General features: G+C 43.1%; 1 protein-coding gene across 1 annotated transcript in view; it reads left to right on the top strand.

The window, feature by feature from the left end:
* bsnb (bassoon (presynaptic cytomatrix protein) b) overlaps nucleotides 1–19,787 on the top strand; it is a 74,371-nt gene extending 54,584 nt beyond the window's left edge. Inside the window, 13 exon segments of the mRNA XM_039612244.1 lie at nucleotides 3,160–3,924; nucleotides 6,076–8,732; nucleotides 8,734–8,779; nucleotides 8,881–9,348; nucleotides 9,571–11,302; nucleotides 11,390–12,420; nucleotides 14,434–16,516; nucleotides 16,877–17,736; nucleotides 18,052–18,163; nucleotides 18,267–18,413; nucleotides 18,579–18,634; nucleotides 18,882–18,993; nucleotides 19,598–19,787. Of these exon segments, the coding sequence (XP_039468178.1) occupies nucleotides 3,160–3,924; nucleotides 6,076–8,732; nucleotides 8,734–8,779; nucleotides 8,881–9,348; nucleotides 9,571–11,302; nucleotides 11,390–12,420; nucleotides 14,434–16,516; nucleotides 16,877–17,736; nucleotides 18,052–18,163; nucleotides 18,267–18,413; nucleotides 18,579–18,619 (9,942 nt within the window). The 3' untranslated portion in view covers nucleotides 18,620–18,634; nucleotides 18,882–18,993; nucleotides 19,598–19,787.
* The last annotated feature ends 1,547 nt before the right edge of the window (nucleotides 19,788–21,334 follow it).

The following is a 21,334-nucleotide window of genomic DNA, read 5'->3' as shown; positions in this document are numbered from 1 at the left end:
AATATATTGGCTGCAGGTGTTTTGGTTTCAGTAATTATGCTTTGAAAAATCACACGCATTCTTTAAGCATGCAGAAAGGGAAAAAGGTAAACCCTGCTAGAATTTGATATATCTGTTATTGCATTTACAAATGTACATGTACAGTGACGTTGCTGTCTCACCACCTTTATACTGTTGCTCTGGGATGTGCATGTAGGTATACTGAAGAGATTTCAGTATGTTAGCTTTAGTGGCCTCCCATAAATAATAATTCAGCTTAGATAAATAATAATTATATATTATTATAAACAGCATATAGTAACAGCATTAAATATAGCAAATATTATATACCTATATCCTGTATAGACATTGTCTTCACTAACACCATCATTATTCTTATAGCACCACCTTCTCCTTCCTCTTTTCCCATCCTCCTCCTCCTCCTTTTCATCCTGTTGTGTTAAATGTGAGCTGTAGCTTTGTCTACTAACACCTACGCCAACATGTCACTAACCATTATTTGTACATCATTTTGTGTTCACAAGTCAGTTACACTGAGCAGATAGTAAAAGTGTCCACATGGAAAAACTGGATTTAAAAAACTACCACATTGCCTCCAGTCAACATGTATAAGACATATATGTCTTTATTTATCTATCATACATACATGAGAAATGTATTATATTAGGAATTTATTATATTAGATCATGATTAAGAATCAGACTGATACTCTTAGTGCAACTTCATTAGGGACACATTGCTAGTACTGGATTGGACCTGCTTTTGCTTTTAAGAACTGCTTTAATTCTTCACTGCTCAAATTCAATAAGGTGCTGGAAACATTTCTCTGAGATTTTGGTCCATATTGACATGATAGCATCCATGATGTGAATCCCCGGCTCCACCACATCCCAAAGGTGCTTTGCTGAATTGAGATTTAGGGGCAGTGGAGGCCATTGGAGTACAGTGAAGTCATTGCCGTGTTTAAAAACCCACTTTTGACTAGATGGTTTGAGCTTTGTGACATGACACGTTGATGGAAACAGTCATCAGAAGATGGGTACATCTTAAAGGGATGGACACGGACAGCAACACAATACTTAGGTAGGATGTGGTGTTTAAATGATGATAAGTTAGTAGGGGCCCAAGGTGTGCCTGGAAAATCTCGCCCACACAATTACACCACCGCTAGCTTGAATCGTTGATTCAAGCTAAATAAAGGCTCCATCGAGACTCAGTATTTTATCAATCTTCTATTTTCCAATGTTGGCGAGCCTGTGCGAACTGTAGCTTCAGTTTCCTGTTCTTAGCTGACAGAAGTGACATGCAGTGAGGTCTTCTGGTTATGTAGCCCCTCTGCTTCAAAGTTCGATGTTTTGTGTATGTTCATATCTTGATTATAATTAGTGGTTATTTGACTTACTCTTGCCTCTCATTAGATATGTTTGCCTTTCATTCTGTGTAAAGATGGTTGTGAGAGAAAATCACAGTAGTTGTACATTCAAAGTAACTGAAGTCACCTTTCTTCTATATTCTGATGTTGCTGCCCCGCGATTGGCTGAATTAATCTTTACATTAATGAGCAGTTGAACTGGTATACCTACATTTTCTATAGTTTGTTTTTAATCCTACTTTTCAATTAGGGTGTCCATGACCATGCGGCCACCATTCATTGTGGCCACTGAATCTAATAGAGGACAGACAAGGACCACTAAGAAGAACAATCAGTCTCTCCCTTACACAGGGCCGGGTCAATGTCTCTAAACAGGTTTAGTATAAAATGATAAAGAAGACAGACTGTTGTACTCACAGACCTTATCGCTAGAGACATGTCTATCAAATGCTGGCCTCTGGGGTCTCTAGATTAAGATCCCTATTGTGCTGATAGGACGTTTCTTGCTGACTAAATGCTTGTCAGTCTCTGTCAGTCTCTCTTTGCCTTACGTGGAACGTGGGCTTTTCTCATTTATTTGTATAACTCAGGAGGATCTCTTCTTAATGTTACCTTCCTTAATTGAATTTGACTGGAAAGACAGCATCCCGGTGACTTCAATGACTCCCTTTTCCATTTGATCATTGCAGTGTGATGAAAACGTAAGGGTGCGTTAAAAATAAATGTTTTATTTGCAACCTTGTCTGCCATCTTGACTGTTTGCACCGCGGTAAAGATGTCCTCTGATACAGTCACTGCACACCTACCACCATTGTTTTATTTATTAGCTGTTACCGGGCATGTTGTTAAATTCCATCTTCTGTATTTATGCTTTTGAAGTATTACACCAATAAAAGAAATGATTTATTTGGGCAGATGGTAATCAGCAATGGAGGTGTTTATGAGGTTATTTGTTTTGTTGTACAAGTCGGTGACACAAGAATGCTCATTCTTCAGGCCCGAGGCACAGATGATTGTCATTAACAGGAGGCTGTGTTACAAACATAGTTCCTTCCCCTCTATTTTCAGCTTTCATTACCTGTAATCGAACCATTTCTTTCCATTGAGCAGTTTGATCGATGTGTTGTGTTGACCTGAAACTGAATCTGTTTATGTTAATATCCTGTCTGTGATGGCTTTTGTACTAGATTTTTAACAGTGTCACACTCCTCTTTCCAAACATAGGGCTTAGTGAGGATGACTGTGAAGGGTGAATGCTGCTCTTGCAGATGCTGTGGGCTCCATAAAAGATCTGATGATTGTTGCACCCGTCCAATCTAATAACAGTTGTGTTCATTTGTATTCGTGCTGCACTCTTTCTCTGTGTTCTCTGTTTGAGAGTGCTTAATGCTGTCAAATGATTAACTCTTCTTGAGGAGATGAAAGGCCTTGTTTGGACAGGCTTTCAAATATTCAGTTGTTCATACTTGCTATAGCATGTCCTTAGCACACCGTGTACATTTATGAAGAGACATGACTTGGATTTAATTTATCTAACTAACAGACAGATCTTTATGCTTGTACCCATCAATCACCGGGAATAAGAATCCAGTAATGTGTTTTGGAAAATATTACTATGAGCACCTAATCATGCCTGAGGTTTATTGGTGGCAGAAAATGCAAATTGTCATTTTTGCTAGCATTAGTGTATAATTTGTTTTGCTGATGTACATACTACAAAATCATGTTCTCCTATCTGATTTCTTTACTTCATGGCTAAATCCTGCTTTCTTGTTTTTGTTTTTCAGAAGAAAGAATGGTTATGCTTGAACTGCCAGACACAGCGGGCCCTGTCAGGAAGCTTGGGAGATATTCCGGCTCCTGTTCCACAGCCCATGGCATCCCCCCGGTCACCTGTTCCAGCCAATCAACAACCACCTCAACAGAAAGGGCCCAATCAACTATCAGGGCCCAGGGCCACAGGTCCTCAACAACAACAGAAACCAGCGGGTCCCCAAGTAAGTGGCCCTCTCTCTAATGTGAAACAGGCTGGGCCTACCTCTGAAACCAAAGGTTCTGCCCAACTTAAGAGTTCAACCCAGCCACCTTCCCAAGCTAAGGGTCCAACACAACCCACGGCTCAGAGTAAGGGACCTGGTCAGGTTAAAGGTCCTACTCAGTCACACGCTCAAAGTAAGGTCCCTGCTCAGCCAGCTAACCAGACGAAGGGCCCGAGCCAGGCCAAAGGGCTGACTCAGACAAAGGTATCTGCTCAGCCCTCTGCTCAGACTAAGGGCCCTTCTGGTGCCAAGACTTCATCTACCCCTGGTAAAGCTGCACCCAGCAATGCCAAGGCTTCTTCCACCCCTTCAAAAACCATACCTACTCAGTCTAAACCCACAGGTAACAACCAGGCCCGCAAACAGCCGCAAAGCCAGGAGAAGACTAAAGTTGCATCTAAATCTCTAAAAGAAGACGTCAAAGCCTCAACAAAGAAGGCATTGTCAGAGACTGTCACTTCTCCAAAAGACACGAAGATAGCTGAAGATGTGCAGAAGTCAAGACACCATGAAGTGAGCTACCTGCAACTTCTTCGCCTTCACCTGTTCCACTTGATTCACCATTTTTTATTTATTTTGCTCCATTAAAAGTTGTTCTTTTTTTACATTTTTTAAATTATTGTGCTTATCAAGCTCTTTATGATTTTATGTTCATATTATAATTTTCATAACTTCATCTGTTCCACCACTCCGCCACCATTATCTTAACCATATTATCTCTTTAATCCTGAGCAAAGTTTAAGTTGTAAATATTTACATCTTTACCTAAAGGAGCTATATCATAACATAGAGTAGTGCTGTCACGAAAAGGTAGTTGTCAGCATCAGTGTTTTATTTAGGAATTATTATGATATCAAGACCAGTGACATCATTAAGAAGGCACGGAGGAGGGTGACATCAACTTTAAGGTCACCTCGTGTGGAGAAAATAAATGTGAGAAGAACAGATAGAGATACAGAAATTCCTTCACTTAGTAGTGAGATGATTTCTTTTTAATGGACTTCTTTTCATTATCATGATGTCCTTAACATCACCATCTATGTCATTTTCATCCTCATCCTTATCATCACCACCAATTATCATCATCATTGGTCTCAGGAGCCATTTCTTACATTCAGATCATGCCTTCGTTCTGCAGCCATGTTTTGTCCGCTTTTATTTTATTTGCAGGTTTTCTTGAACTTTTTTTGTGTTCGTTCAATGTGACACGTGATGATATTTTAAGCATTCTAAGCATGTTCGTTATTCTTCAGCGGTTGGAAGAATGCAATGGAGAATGCGTCAAAGATGGCAATGAAGCATGTAATCAAATGACATTTGTCCGTAAATGTTTGTATGTTCAACTGTCTGTTATAGTCACGCTGTGTCAGTGTATTTATCCATCTGTGTGTACATAATGCTGAAAGGCAAACTCAACCCAAATCAAGACGATACAGTCAACAGCCATAATAAACTATTAAATAATTCATTACTAATGACACTAACTATTTTGTTTTCTGTTTTCTTTTCTATAAGACAGAAACATTTTGCAATTAAGTTGGTCTTTTTTTCCCCGCAAGTACAAATGCATAAATATTTCTAAATTGCAACTTTTACAAATTTGCCTGATTTCTAAAACCAAAAAGAAATAAAGTGTAAATATTTGGGTTGATTTTAACCTAAAATGTTAATATATATGGTTGTTTGATTGAAGGAACAGTTCACACATAAAAAAAGACAAATTTATGTTTCCTCTGGCCTATAGTGCTGACTAAACTGTTTTAGTACAAGCTGCCCACTTTTTTTCACCATGTAGTTTGGTGAATATCAAGGAGCTAACTGCCACTTACCAAGTGGTGCTCAAAACTCAACACTAATAAAGTCTGTTTCTCGATATCATGACCTGGTTACTCTAAATAAATAGTGAATCCAGCACTAATCACTTTCACAAAGAAGTTTTTTTCTTTCTACCCCACTGCATCCACCACCTGCATCACATCTACCTGTGCTGTGAGGCTTGTGGTTGTGACAGTGTGACAGCATGTATAGTTTCTTTTTATTTGCATCTGTAGTTCAATAAAAAGAATATAGTTCCTAGAATGAACTACTCCCACCAAGGTTGGTGGTCTTTTTTTTAGTTGTGCAGTCATACATTCTAGAAAGAGACATAGCTCCTTAATTTTCAAATTAACCTTTTTTGCCCGCCACCCAAAAAAACCCATGTATCAAGACAACTTTTTTTTGGTGCTTCGTGCGCCACGAAGCGAGCGTATTTAGTGCCATTATATTTAAGATAAGGCAGACATTATACAGCTGATATCTCCAAAACAATAAGTATGAATAAATAGCACTACAGGGCTAAGGAACAAAACAAAAAAATATATATATATATATTTTTATTTTGGGGTGAACTGTCTCTTTACAGGTATGTTATTTCCAAGTTAATTATTCTCTAATATATTACTATTAGAGACTATTTCATCTGTATTAGGTGTAGTAAATTAATTTTACTCCTAAGCATTTCAAAAATGCTCATAAAAATGTCACTGATGAGCTGGATGAAATAGTTGGATACAAGATGTGCACTGAAGCTTGTAATATACTTTTTCATTAAGTAATTACAGGAAAAAAAGTATGTCTTTTTTGCTTCTGACCTCTTCTCTTCTTCTTCCTCTCTTTTCTTAGGATTCCAACAAATCAAGTTCTCAGAGTTTAAGTGACACTGGATACTCTTCAGATGGCATCTCCAGTTCTCATGGGGAAATTACTGGTCAGATTCGGGAAGAAGGAATCAAGCTCAGTGAAAGAGGTGCTTCCATCCCCTCAGAAATCACTAAGCTGGAGAGCTCCATGAAACCTCTGTTGGAGTCAAAGAGTGCTTCAGATCAGAAGCACAGGCCACATTCACTGTCTGTAGGACAGGACATCAGTCCCGATGATGATGCAGCAAGAGATGAATCAGAAGATGACCTCAGTTGTAAGCTTCGACATGATTACGTGGAGGACAGCAGTGAAAGTGGTCTCTCACCATTGCCAGTAAGACAGAAGAAGTCACATAAAGATTTAACAGATGAAGAATACATGAGGAGGCAAATTATGGAGATGAGTGCTGATGAAGAAGATTTAGAAGATTATGGAAATCAGAAAGTAAAAAAGTCACATAAAACAAGTGGAGACTTAAACAAAGAGAGGCGACGACTCTCTCATCATTCTAATAGTTTTGAGGATGACGCCAAGGTTTCAGAAGGGGCTTATAAAGCAAATGAAGAAGAAGACGTTGTAATCGCTGGAGGCCTTCGCCGCTTTAAAACCATTGAGCTAAATAACACCAACAGCTACAATCGAGACATGGAGCTCAGTACTGAGCATGACCTACGAGAACCAGAGCTAGAGATGGAAAGTCTGACTGGGTCTCCAGAGGAGCGGTCTAAGGGAGAGTATTCATCAACTCTGCCTGCCACCACCCCCAGCTACACCTCTGGAACATCCCCCACATCTGTGTCATCCATGGAGGATGACAGTGACAGCAGCCCTAGCCGTAGGGCGCGACTAGAGGAGGCCAAGCAGCAGAGAAAGGCTCGCCATCGTTCCCATGGGCCCCTGCTGCCAACCATTGAGGACTCATCTGAGGAGGATGAGCTTAGAGAGGAGGAAGAACTACTTAGAGAACAGGAGCAAATGAGAGATTTAGAGCAACAGAGGATCAGAAGTACTGCCCGAAAAACAAAAAGGGATAAAGAAGAGCTACGAGCCCAAAGACGCAGAGAAAGGTCCAAAACTCCTCCAAGTAATCTCTCTCCTATCGAGGATGCATCACCAACAGAGGAGCTGAGGCAGGCTGCTGAGATGGAGGAACTTCACAGATCATCGTGTTCAGAGTACTCACCTTCTATGGACTCTGAGGCAGAAGGCTTTGAGATAATTGGTGGAAAGCTTTACAAATCAGGAAATGAATATAACCTTCCAACCTTTACTTCTCTCTACTCTCCAACAGAAAAGACAGCAGTTTTACCGTCTGATAAAACACTGAAAAGTGCAGAGGAAGTGTACGAGGAGATGATGAAGAAAGCACAGCTCATGCAGAGGCAGGGACAAGCTGTTAATCAGCAGAAAAGTACCTCTCAGTCTGATGATAAGCATCATCTTGAAGCTGGAACTGCACTCACCCCTGGCTCAAGCCCAACACAGGTTACTGCACCTATGTCCTTCTCTACAACAGGCAGTGATCCAAGAATTCCAGGTATTCATGCAGCACAGCATCTATCAAAAGAAACACAAAACAGGATGATGACACAGAGTGCCAAAATTGAAGGTGTTGTTGGAGTTGCCACAACAAAAGCTGCGAGTCATACTGTCACAAATCGCCAGACAGGTGGCCCGGTACCTGCTGGCACCAAGGTAGGCTCCCAGAGGCCAACACAGGCACCATCTGACCCTGGAACAACCTCCCTGACCTCCAGAGTCTTTTCCCTTTTCAAAGGGCCTAGCCCCCCAGTCTCTCCCACTGCTTCTCCAGTACAAAGTCCAACTCATGCCCCATCTGTGCGATCCACTAGTAGTGGTGGCAGGCAACTGCCATCTCTGCCTGGTGGTCCTACATCAGCTGCAGCATCCCATGGGGCTCAGGCACCTCAAAGAGCAGTTTCGCCACGTCTCATACGACAGCAGTCCTCCCAAGATTCACCGGTGATGGTGATAACTCTCGGTTCTGAAACAACTAGTCCTGCCAAGCCACTTACTGTAAATTCTTCCACTTCGCCTTTGTCATCTCCAACACAAGCAAGTTGTAAAACACTGTACAGCTCGCATCCCTCTTCAACAAGTTCGCCAACATCACCTCAAAAACACCCATCACAACAGTCCCTGAAACATTCTTCTCAGATGGCTCAGAATGTTGAAAAAGTTAATGTTGGTATAAGTGCTGGATCTGTGGAGATATCTCTAGGTAAAATTTCAAATATTCAAGGCACTTCAAAGGTTGTAGGTCAGGGTGAAACACTTCCTGGCACTAATGTTGTGGATTTGAGGGCCCCAATGAGGCCAGCTCCAATTATAATGACAGACCAGGGAATGGACCTAACATCCCTTGCCTCTGACACAAGACGATACTCTTTAGGAGCAGAGCAGCCAGCTGGTAGACACACAGCAGTGCAACCTCTTATCATGAACCTGAATGCACAAGAGCAACCACACGTATCTGTATCAACACCAACCACAGTGAGTGTCACAGTCGCAGGTTCAACATTCATATCCCAACCAAAGCAGCCTGTCGTGTATGGAGATCCCTTACAAAACCGTGTGGATCTTGGGCAAGGTGTCGGATCAGCTGTCTGTTTAACCCAGAGTAAGCCACCAATCACAGACCCATCTATTCCCAAAATCGATGCCTGTCTGGAGAATCTGGGTATACAGCAGCAACAACTGCAGTTACAGCAGCAGAAGCTGCTTCAGCAGCAACAGCTTCTGGAACAACAGCTCCAGCAGCACCAGCAGCAATCCTCTTTTGCTCGCTATAATTTGGCTAATCAAGTCCAGCCACTGCTGATAAAAAAAGACCTTGTAGTGAACCAGACAAGCAGTGCCCAGCCTGGAGTGACTGCTAGTGCCATACCTAGAGTCTCCCCACTGGCTCCACCATCAGCTTCTGGGGCTCCTGCTTCTAATGTTCCCCACGAATTGTACGGTGGAGTTGCCTTAGAACTAAAAAATAAGCCAACAGTAATGAACCTATCCACAGGTAAGCCCCATGTGATGATGGTGCACCTTGATGAGAGTAATCCATCACAAAGTGGCACAGTGACTCAACTGATAAAGCGAGAGGAACCTCCTCCCCCTCCTCAGGTCTTGGATCTTACTGGACAGATCAAACCAGAAAACCAGGTGGCTTGCTGTGATGTTGTTTACAAATTGCCCTTTGGTGGTTCCTGTTCAGGGTCACTCACTCAGAAGTCTACCACAGTATCCTCAGATAAAAACACAACCACTGAAAGCTCTCAAGCAGCCCATCCTCCCCATTCACCTCACTACAGCATTAGCCAACAACAACAACAACAACAACAACAACAACAACAACAACAACAACAACAACAACAACAACAACACCAGCCTCAAGTTACACAAGGAATGACAGACGAGCATAAAGCATACCAAACACCCATAGTTCCCTCAGGAAGAATACAGCCATCCATGTCGGATACTAATCTGCCTTCCATGACCGATGCTAGCCACTACCAGAGTAATCTCCAGGGTGGTATGGCAGTAGATCTTAGCAGTATAAATCAGGTTTATGAAGGTGGATACCTTGGCATGGGAGCACAGTATGGTTCCTACACAGACTTGCGTCACCAAGGAGATCTTGGAGGCCCTTCGTTACCCCTTCGCCGATACGGTTCCATGTCAAATATCAGTTCAGACTATGCCTACAGTTCACGTGACCTAACAGTATCACAGGACTCCAATTTGGCTCAGTATAGTGCGACCACTGCCAGGGAGATCAGTCGCATGTGTGCAGCTCTTAACACAGTGGATCAGTATGGGAACCGGTATGGAACTAACGCAGAATTACCATATGGGGCAGGAAGGGGTGGACCTTTAGCAAGGTTAAATCTCCAGCAAAGCTTAGCATCAATAAGGGCAAATTTACTCTATGGACCAGATGGAAGACCAACAGCAAATGGCCAAACCCTAACAAATCTAATAAATGCTAGACAAGCTAGTATACGCGCCTTGTACCCTGCTGCTTTGAGGGGAGGTGATGGCATGATATATTCTACCATAAATACTCCCATTGCCTCTACCTTGCCAATTACTACACAGCCTGCCTCTGTCCTGCGCCCCATGCCGAGAGGAATTTACAGACCGTACCCTACAGGTGTGACTGCTGTGCCATTGGCTAGTCTTACAAGGTTGCCTCAGTTGACTCCCAGGATGCCTTTGTCCACGCAGGGAGCATATTCATACCCTCCTCCAAACCAATATCAAACTTCTGCCACACCATCAGGAAGCATGCCCATGGTAAGCAGCTCCCACCAAGAAACTCCAATGTACCTCGGAAAGCCTTTAACAACAGTTGCTCCACAAACAGTTACAACAATTGCACCATCACAAACTGCAGTACAAAGTGTTGTTGCCACTGGGATGTACACAACAGCTGATCATCAAATAGACCACGCTAAGCTCTCATCACAGAGTATTACAGCTCTCTCTCAAGCTCAAAGCCAGCCTCCAACTGTCCAGCCAGTGCAGGCACAGCAGTTACCTGCTCAAACTGAGCCTTTATCCCTCACTCAAACCCAAACTCAAGCACAACCTGTCAGTCAGCCTCAACAGTTAGTTTTGCCGCAAAGTCAGTCGCAAGCACCACCACATGGTTCTGCACAAGCACCAAGCTCCAAACTTTCTCCACCCACAGATGCTCAGAAAGGTAAGGAAGATGAGAGACTGAGTCAGCAACAAGAGCACATGCTGCAGTTAGAACGAGAACGGGTTGAACTAGAAAAATTACGACAGTTACGTCTGCAAGAGGAGCTCGAAAGAGATCGTATGGAGCTTCAGCGTCACAGAGAAAAAGAACAGCTCCTGGTTCAGCGTGAGATCCAAGAGTTGCAGACGATCAAACAGCAAGTCCTACAGCAGCAGCAAGCTGAGCGCGAAACGCAGCTCATTATGCAAAGGGAACAACTAGCTCAACAGAGAATGCAGCTTGAGCAAATCCAGTCATTGCAGCAGCAGCTCCAGCAGCAGTTGGAGGAGCAGAAAAGGCAAAAGACGGCAGCAGTGGAGGCAGCAGCGGCAGCTGCGGCGGCTGAAGCTGCCGCTGCATCTGCTGCAGCCGCAGCAGCAGCAACATCTGCCCAAGGTGCTATGCAAGGGGTTGTTGTTGGAGGAGGTCCCCCTCAAGGGTTTATTATTTGTGACCAAAGTGGTAGAGTTATTCAGCAAGATGGACAGAGTGTTCAGTTTTGGCAAGATGGACAGCTGGTCCAAGCCGTGGTGGCAGCTCGACCTATTCATAGTTCAGCCTCTGAAATGTCTTTAAAAAGCAGTGACAAACAGGTTGATTCTAAGATTATGAAAAAGCAGAATTCCATGCCTCGGCTGAGGGATGGCTCAGAGGAGGACTCTGTGAAAAGGATTACAGACAGCTGTGTGCAAACAGATGATGAAGATGGAGAGGAAAGATTCATGAACAGGCGCAGGAGAACTCGACGAATTGCAGACTGCAGTGTACAGACTGATGAGGAGGACCAGGCAGAATGGGACCAGCAGCCCGTAAGGCGCAGGCGATCACGTGCATCCAAGCACTCTGAATCTAGTGGTGAGGCTAAATCTGAAGGATCATCTAAAGTGGTTTCTGCAAGCATAGCTATTCAGACCACAAATGATTCATCATGCCAAACAGAACCTGACCAACTAGGCAGGGTTTCACCTGCAATCCACATTACAGTGGCAGAAACCTCAAAGGTTGACCTATTACATTACATTGCGGCTCCTGAAAGAACGCACAAAGGAGAGAGTCTGGCCTGCCAGACAGAACCAGAGTCTCATTCCCAGGGAGTGGTCGTCCCTCAGCTAAGTGTGCCCACAACTATCAGCCCCTACTCAACAAGTCTGCATATAGTAGGTGCAAACACATCTGACCCAATCTCCCCTAGACTCCAAGGAGTTGTTAAGTTTGAGAGAAGGAAACCAGACCCCCTGGAAATTGGCTATCAGCAGCAACAGAATGAGTCTCATTCTCGCCAGCCCCCCAAATCTCCCCAAGTGCTATACTCCCCTGTATCTCCACTGTCTCCTCATCGCATGCTAGAGACAACATTTGCCTCACAGGAGAAGCTTAACAAGGCCCACGTAACGCCCCAGCAAAAGGCCTTCACCGCCGAGTCACCCCAACGCCACCAGACCCTGCCAAGACCCATAAAAAGTGTGCAGCGTTCGATGTCGGATCCAAAGCCTCTCAGTCCTACATCAGAGGACCCTGTCAAGACCAGGTTCTCCCCATATCACCAACAAGCTGTGTCCAACAGTCAGGTACAAATCATAACCTTTTGTTTAAACAGAGTTTATCATGCATGTAACATATCAGTGTTTATACACAACAAAGAACTAGTAGAATTCTAAAAATTTAAATGCCTGTTTGAAGAGTATAATCACAAGACAAATCTGACTTTAGAAACTAGTTAAACTAATGTGTGGTTATTAGTGTTACGCATTAAAACCAATTTATTCTACAATTACTAGAGCCTATTAGCACAGATACAATCAAATAAAAAGAGCACCTTTTGGGGGCTGTTTAAAGACACATAGTGCTTTTCAACACTATAAAACTAAAACTTCATTACGTGAGTTAAAAAATACACACTCTAACACACACGCACACATAGTTTACGCCAACATATGCTGTCAAAGCAGCTTTAGTGCACCTTGGGGTTCATTTTCAAGGTTGAGATTTTATGGGAAGGATGAACACAATTCTTCCAGAATATTTTCCCTTCATTTGGTATTTTGATAAGGGAGGTGGAGAGCGATGTACAACAAACTGGTCGAAAATCAACTCAATTTAGGTTTGAAGACTTTTAAAGCCATAGAATATCATCTACATCATTTTTATACTGGTCAAACCTCTCCCATCAGGACAGAAATGCTCCATCAAAGGATAAAAGTGATTATAACAGTTCTTATATTAATTTGCATAACAGAGCCAGTATATCCCCTGACTGCAAGGTCAAAGGTTCAGGCTTTTCCTTTAATATGTATCCAGGATGTCGCAGGATGCTTTGTGTGGACATGGACATGGATAATCACACAGGATCTGGCATTGACAAAGTACCAGAATGATCTCATAAGAGCAGATGGCAATATCAGAAAAGCTTTTCTGCTACGTCTCCTCCCCTATCTTCTCCCTTTATACATTTTTAGTCCGTTTGTCTCTTTCTCTCTCTCTATTTGCCACGTTTTCTATTTTTGGTAAACCCTGAAGTTTTGCCACAGGGACACACAATGTGAAGTAATCCCACCGCTGCCTTGCTCGCTCCCTAATTGTTAGCAGCTGGTCAAAGTAAATTAACATCGCTCTGCACTTAGACCAAGTCTTTTTCATATTCATACCTCTAATCTTTAGTGTTAACGTTTAATACTCGATTCTCTTGTGGATACTAAAAAAAAAGCCCTCCATCATGGATCAACGAAGCACAAATGTTTTGTAAGTAAAAGACTAGCATAGATATCTTTTTAAACTGTGTTTTATTTGTTATGCTTGACTGTTCTTACTTGCATGCTGCACATAAATATTTATGTCTTGTAAAAGAAGTCCAGCCACAGCAACTATCAAAGCAGTAAAGGGAAAATTAGCATTTTTCTGAAAATACATTTGGAGTGAAATCAGAAGACATTTGCTTCATTTTATTCTTCATTTTATTCTCCTGTCAGCTTGAAAAGTATGTCTAACCATCATCTGCTTATTTTATATACTAAACTGCTAAAACACAGAATTTATTCAACGTTATATTTCATCAAAAATTTTGTCATTGACTTTTATCGGCCCTAAATTTAGAAAAATAGCTGTTATTTTAAGATAATAGCTTTGTAGACTAATGCTTAGTTCATTACAGTAACAGCGGTTTTAATATTACTGTTTTATAAACAACATGGTTACATTTGAACATTTTTATGTAGTGTGACATAGCGTGGTGCTCTGTGTTGACTTCCAAATCTAAACATTTTATTTAAAATCGTTAACCTGGCATAACATGAAAAATTTCACTTACATTTTCTGGCTTCAGTGGAACATTTTAATAAATATAATGAAATTAAACCATATTAATTAAAATACTGATGAAGTTCAGGCTCTCATAGTACATAGCTCAATTAACGTCAGGGAGTCTGACAAAACACAGGGCTTAATAGTTCTTCGCTTCGGTGTAGAGATGAAGATGTGTGCAGCTTCTGTATGAGTACTAAGTGTTCAGTAATGAGTTTAATTTACATAAACACATTCTGTTTATAGCTCCGTGTTTGCTGATGTGTATCTGCCCCTCCTAGCAGATGGCCTCCCTGCAGCAGCAGCAGAACTCTCTGATGAGGAAAGTAAAGAGGACTCTCCCCAGCCCCCCTCCAGAGGAGACTCCACTTCCCATTGTTACTCCAGCACAAATGTACAGCTCTCCTGGCATGCACCAGAGGGTCCTTCCAAGACCCGCCCAGGGTGTCACCAAGGCTGGCCTTCTGAGCGAACTAAAAGCTGTGGAACAAGAGTCATCGAAGCTTCGTAAGCAGCAGGCTGAACTGGAGGAAGAAGAAAAAGAGATTGACGCCAAGCTACGCTATTTGGAGCTAGGCATTACGCAACGAAAGGAGACTATGGTGAAGGAGAGAGAGAGGAGAGAATTGGCCTACCTGCGATGTATGGGTGATGCCCGAGACTACATGTCAGACAGCGAGCTCAATAACCTTAGGATGGCAGCTGCAACTGGAACCTTTGATGCTAATGGTTTGTTGACAAGGCCCAGCACCGCCCCACTGAGTCAGTTTACGAATGATCTCACTGCAACTTCCCAGTATCCCTCAACTTCATCTTATATGTCTTATCCATACCCTCAAACATCTACACAGCAACCAGGCTCCACTTACCAACAGATAGGTTTCCAGCCTCCTCAGTACCCTTCATCCTCTGCACCCCAGCCTGGAACATTCCAGCCACATCCCCCACCAGGCCCTGGATATCAGAACCAGGGAACTTATTCCTCACGCATGTATGGCCAGTCCTCTTATCAGACAGACATGGGCATGCAACAGCATGGTCACCAGGGCTTCCATTCACCTGCTCAACCTATGCCAGGACAGAGCCTTCCTTATCCCACTCACAGTTCCTACCAGCCTGGCCTCTCCTATCAGCCCCAGGCTGAGATCCTCACCGTCCATCAAAGACCAAGGCAAACATCTTTGGCTGACCTTGAACAAAAGCTTCCCACCAATTATGAGGTCATCAGCAACCCTGCAGTATCAGTGGCTACATCAGCTCCAGATAGCAACTATGGTTCAGCTTATGGCAACGCATATGGACAATACCGCCCACCTGAGCCAGGCTTGACTCATCCTGTGGAGAGCCCCACATCTGCTTATGCTACAGATGGTCTCTACACTTCTAACCTAGAGCAGAGTATTCCTAGGAACTATGTCATGATCGATGACATCAGCGAGCTGACAAAAGACAGTGGGCAACCCACAGATGCTCTGGGTCATCCAGTCGGAGGGCGGTATCGCAGTGAGAATGGCCCCGCTCGAGGAAGTGCATATAGCAGGCCAGATGATGAGCCCGTGGACGCTTATGGCAAACCTATAAGTTCCACAGGTTACCAGACCACAGTGGACAGTCGCACTGGCACCACAGTGAGTGGAGGCTCTTCCTATTACTATGATGATTATAAACACTCATCACGCAGCAGCTCTAACAGCCACAAATTAACTTCCAAGAATCTTGCCCCTGCCGTAGTCTCCTCTAAACGTAGTAAACACAGGAAGCAGGGAATGGAGCAGAAAATTTCTAAATTCTCCCCTATTGAAGAAGCACGGGATGTGGAGTCTGACCTTGCCTCTTACACAATGACAACATCAACAGGGGGTTCCTGTACAGTGGTGTCCAGATCCAAGAAACTTCAGGATGATGCCACCTACGGGATGAAGAAAAGTGCATACGACCAGCAGAAATATTATGGCACCAGTCGTGAAGGTCTTGAGGAAGAGGACCGCATGTATAGCTCTGGTAGGTCCAGGTCTACAGGATATGGTATGGACAAGATTTCTTCCAGAGATGCCACAGGGCACCGGAGTAAATCGTATGAAAGAGATGCTATGGAGCGATCTCAGAGAAGCAGCCGCAGTGGAAGGCCTCCTATGCGCCAGAATTCAGAAGAGGAGAGCCCGCTCAGTCCGGTTGGAAAGCCTGTCGGCATGGGAAGAAGCTCTGGCATATCAGAAGCCCATGATGTGAGAAACCAGTACGGCTCCAGCCATTCACTTCCAGATGTACAGGACCATCATAAGAAGGACCTGCCCAGGAGTCATGTCTATAAACCAGATGACCCTTATCTTGTAGATGACATGCATTGTGCTGTTTCTGACAGTGAAGGTAACTGGTGCTGAATTATTTGTGCTGTAGTTTGTTCCTCTACCGTGTGCTGAAAAGACTGCATGCCAAGTTTGGAGAACGTCACCATTTTTATTTTTATTTATTTATTTTTAATTTTTTTCCTTTGACAAACAATGCCAAAAATGTTTTATATTCATGTTTTGCATGCATAGTTTTTATGTATGAGGTGGGCCGTGAATGCTGCTTTTTTTTCTTTCATTTTTTTAAACATCTGCATGGCTCTGGAATATGGAGCATGGCTTTCCAGATATTTTGCATGTCATCAGTCTGCATGCTACTCCACCCGCCAATGTATACCACTGAAATTGACTGATCATGTCTGTATTGATTTTTGAAAAGCCTATCATTTGGGTCAAGAGGAGACTGACTGGTTTGAGAAACCACGGGAGGCCCGTTCTGATCGCTCAAGACATCATGGAAGTGGGAGTCACTCGTCCACAGGCAGACGTAGTAAACATACTTACCATGATTACGACGAGCCTCCAGAGGAATACGGTCCACAGGATGAGTACAACCAACGCCACTCATCCTCCACACCACGGGACCACCGTCACCACAGCAGCACCCCTGGCAGACACAGCTCTTCCCGCCACACCACAGAAGACTCCAGGTCCTCTCGGTCTTCCAGGACACACCCCAAAGACCCATCTGGCCGTTCTGATGGCCGGAGCTCTTCATCTTTACAAAGAAGGACCGGTGCAGACTCCCGTTCTGCCCAGGGAAGCCCTCGGAACTCAGGAGACTTCTCTCGTGACTCCGGTCATCACCATGGCACTGCAGGAAGGAGTCAGAGGGGACAAGGAGATCGCTCAACATCCCGGAGACAGGATCCCACTGCAACAGGGCCTAAACCACAGCAACAGCAGCCCTCTCAGGGCCATTCTGGACAGCAGCGGTCAGGTGGGCAGGAACAGTCGGGGAGACATCCAGGCTCTGAGCCACTTGATGGTACCCAACATGCTCAGCAGCAGCACCATCAGCAGAATGCACAGCAGCAGCAGCAACAACAGCAACAACAGCAACAACAGCAGCAGCAGCAGCAGCAGCAACCGCTACAGCAAGGCCAAATACAAAGCAGCCAGCCTATACCAACAAGTGCAGGGGCTGGACCAGCACAGCAGCAGCCAAAAGCTGGCCAAGCTCCAGCACAGGGACGACAGCCTGGAGTAGGGTCGGCAGCAGGGCAACCTCCTGCAGCGGTAAGTAGAGCTACACCTGGCCTTGCTTTCCCCACATACAACAACAGACATGTTTTTATGGCTACATATTTTAAGTAGTTGTGTTTTCTAAATAATCCACAGAAGCCTTTTATGATGATATAATAATTATAAGCAATGAATTGCACTGGTGTGTCCCATTCAGCTTTCAAAAACTATTTCAAATGCCACTATGGATAAAGCTGTTGTTTGATGCTGTTGCTGAAATGCAAGTGTGAGAACAACGTGACTCACTCAGAAATCCACTCAGCAGTTCCAGTTTCCCCGTACTCAGTATTTGTCTTGATTTTTGTTCAGGCAAAAATGGAAGCCACACCTGCAGCAGCTGCCACAGGAATGAAACCTACAACAGGAATCCCAATAGCACCTCAGCCTACCAAAATAGCCACGCCACCTCTAACAGGCATTGGTATGTCATAGTATCACTGTCAAGATGTCATAGCCAGCGCCACAGGCAAAAATATGGCACACGGTACATGATGATTTTGATTTGGTGTTGTTGTTGTTTGCAGGCTCCAAGGCTGCTCCTGTTGGGATCGGTAGCAAACCGGGAGGTATAGGCAGCGCTGCAGCAGGCCAGGCACCTGCTGAAGGGGAAAATGTTCTCACCAAAATCCTGCAAGGAGGAGCTGCAGAGCAAGCAGGAAAACTGGGAGATGGTACTCTCATTAATACTTTAATTTATTGAAATAGAGTTTTCCTATAGGTTTAGTTTTGGTATGATACAGTATGTTAAAACAGAGAAATTTATTACAGCTAAAACTAAGCTCCTGGATTTTCTTGTTTTTTCATATTTGCCTTCTTCTGTTTTGTCATTCTTGCAGCTTTGTCCGGCCTTGGGAAGAAGTTCACTTCATTCTGGTGAACTGAAGAGAGGAGGGTAATGAAACTGTAGTTCTTAATAAGAGACATGTTGAAATGATAAAAAATATGTACATTTTTGTTGTTTTTCGAGCTGTTATGTTAGAAGCACGGATTGCTTTAGAGAAATGATGACGGGCTGACATCTGTCAACAGAAATGATGGAACATTTCCGAATTTTGAATATTTACTGCTTAGAAAAGGGAAATGTGTGTGGTTATTATTTAACATGTTCATTTTGTTTCTACTGTGCTGCTTTTTTCCAGGGTTTGCAGAGTGGAAATAAGTTGGATTGGTAGCTTTGTACTGGAAAAACCTATGAAACTGCTTTAATACATTTCACTTTTTCGAGGACAGGGAGGAATGCTGAATGCATCAGTGAGTATCTCTACTTTTAGGACAAGTTTGAAAGGGATTTAAAGGGTTTAACGCTCCATCTATGTATTTATTGAATGTCTGCTTGAAAAAAGCTGAATTAGAAATTGCTTACACATACACTGGCCTCATTGTCTGAATTTTGTTATGTTTAATGTGAGCATCAACATTTTAACAGTGTATATTTGAAAGGGAAGTGTAACAAGTCGACTTTGACTTTTTAAAAAACAATTTTTATTTTGGTCAAAGCACCACTAAGCAGTCGAAAACCATGTCATAATAGTAACTTATTTAAAGATTTGATAATTTTGTATGTAGTAAATGCAGCAGATGTTATGCGATTGATCGTTGGTGGTATTTTTTATGCATTTAGGTTTGTTTTCTGGGGGTTTTTGGGTACACCAACACTCCAAGCTGTGAAAACATAAAATGCTGTTGCACTTTGATTAATGGATTAAGTGTTCTATCAGGGTATATTTACATAGATTAGCATAGTCCATGTCTGCATAATGAGAAGACTCAAGTGAAGTGATGACTCATTAAATGTCTTGATTGTATATTTGAACTGATTCGCGGTACCTCTCCTTTACCCCGAATTGCTAAACAGAGGTGGAATCAAAGGATGCCTTGTCAGCACTCAATTCCCCAGACATGAGCGCACGACTGAAGTGGATTAAATAAGGGCGATCCCTTCGTCAGCACGGTGTTACGAGACCTGAGCAGAGGGCTGAAAGTAAGTGGAGGCTTATACAGAACTACGGTCCCAGAATGATGATTGCGAAGACATCTGAGGCCTCATTAGACCAACGGCAAGTCACTTTCACATGCTGTGCATGTGTGTTCTTGTGTGTGAATGCATGCATGTGTTGCTGGTTTAATTAACTTTTCTTTGCATGTGCATTTTTTTTTTTACAGTTTTGTTACTGTCCACTTGAAGTTTGTGCAGCAGAGATGAGAGGCAGAAACCAAGAACATGTGAGGTCTGCACTAGAATAGTTTACCTCCTAACTAAACACACCTCCAATAATCTGGGCCAAGCACACTGGGCTATAATTAGCCAGCGAAAGCTAACTGTGGCGTGGCTTTAGTGGCACACACGCAAGACACAGAGACAAGAGCACATGTAGGGACACAGATTCATGACTCATTGTAATTCATTACATGGTAGAATGAACAAATTCTGCTCAATGGAGCAGAATTGCAAAAGTGCAAATAAAGCAGATTTCAAAGCTCGCTTTTTTTCTCTTTTGCCTGTGTTAAAACTCACGCAGGGACAAAGTTGAAGCTTATTTGAGTGAAGATCTATCATTTAGCTTTTATTCTGTCTGCGGTCGAGTTTGGATTGATGTCAGCAACCGTGTCGGTCATCTCTGTTGGTTGCCACTCTGAGGACTCAGAGGGGAAATGTAGAGATAAACCAGACCCAGTGGCTCAGTGAATTACTGCCAGGACCAGCAGGGCTGTGATAGGCTGGAGTGTCATGTGAAGGAGGATGTGGTGGGCAGGCTGCGTCGTGACATGAACAGAAGAACGAAAGCTTTAATCTCTGTGACTATGTGATTGCTTTTTTACAAAAATGTTCTTTTTTTAATGTAATTTTTGGTATTTTCTTTTAACTGTATTGTTTTAAATTAACTTGCATCTGTTGTGCATTAAGGTTTCATTTATTTCTGCCAACATTAACATTTCCATTGTCTCTATTTCAGGTGGATAATGGTCAATAATAATGAGGATGAGGCGAACTGGAAAGAGCAAGTCATATCTCCCATCCTTTTTCAAAAAAAAGAAAACAAAGTCCTCCTGGGATCTGTGTGACAGTAAAAGCCCCACGAACTGAAGCAGGTGGATATCATAGGGGAAAGTCAGCATGCTCATCCTTGCGTGTCCCTCCTTTGAAGCAGCTCAATAAAGAAAGCCTCACAGCGCCCTCTACAGGGATTTTAATGTGACACCACTCATGTCTTTCAAGGATACTTGATTCTACTTTGATGCCTTCAGAGTATTTTCATGCAAAACACAGTGGAAAATCAAGAAAAAGAAGTCAGATTTCATAGGTTTTACCTTGTACCAAAGAGACCAATCTCAGCCCTAAAAGGCACCACATACCTGGAGCAGAACTGGCATATCACGACAATGACGACCAACCTGATGACGCCGCTAAAACTCTTCAAGGCTTGGTTTCTCTGATCTCTACAGTACATTCCAGTATAGGGAAAATGACCCTGTCTTTGAATGTGTTTTTATTTGTCTTTTATTTTGTTGTTGTTTCAGTGTCTACAGAATGCATTGTGTAAATGTGGACATGAGAATGCACGCACAAATGAAAAACTGCAAAAAAAAAAAA

This window comes from Oreochromis aureus, linkage group 5 (genome assembly GCF_013358895.1).
Source record: "Oreochromis aureus strain Israel breed Guangdong linkage group 5, ZZ_aureus, whole genome shotgun sequence".
In the NCBI taxonomy this organism is placed as follows: domain Eukaryota; kingdom Metazoa; phylum Chordata; class Actinopteri; order Cichliformes; family Cichlidae; genus Oreochromis; species Oreochromis aureus.
Note: the sequence above shows the minus strand (reverse complement) of the source record. Positions and strands in the feature narration are given on the sequence as shown.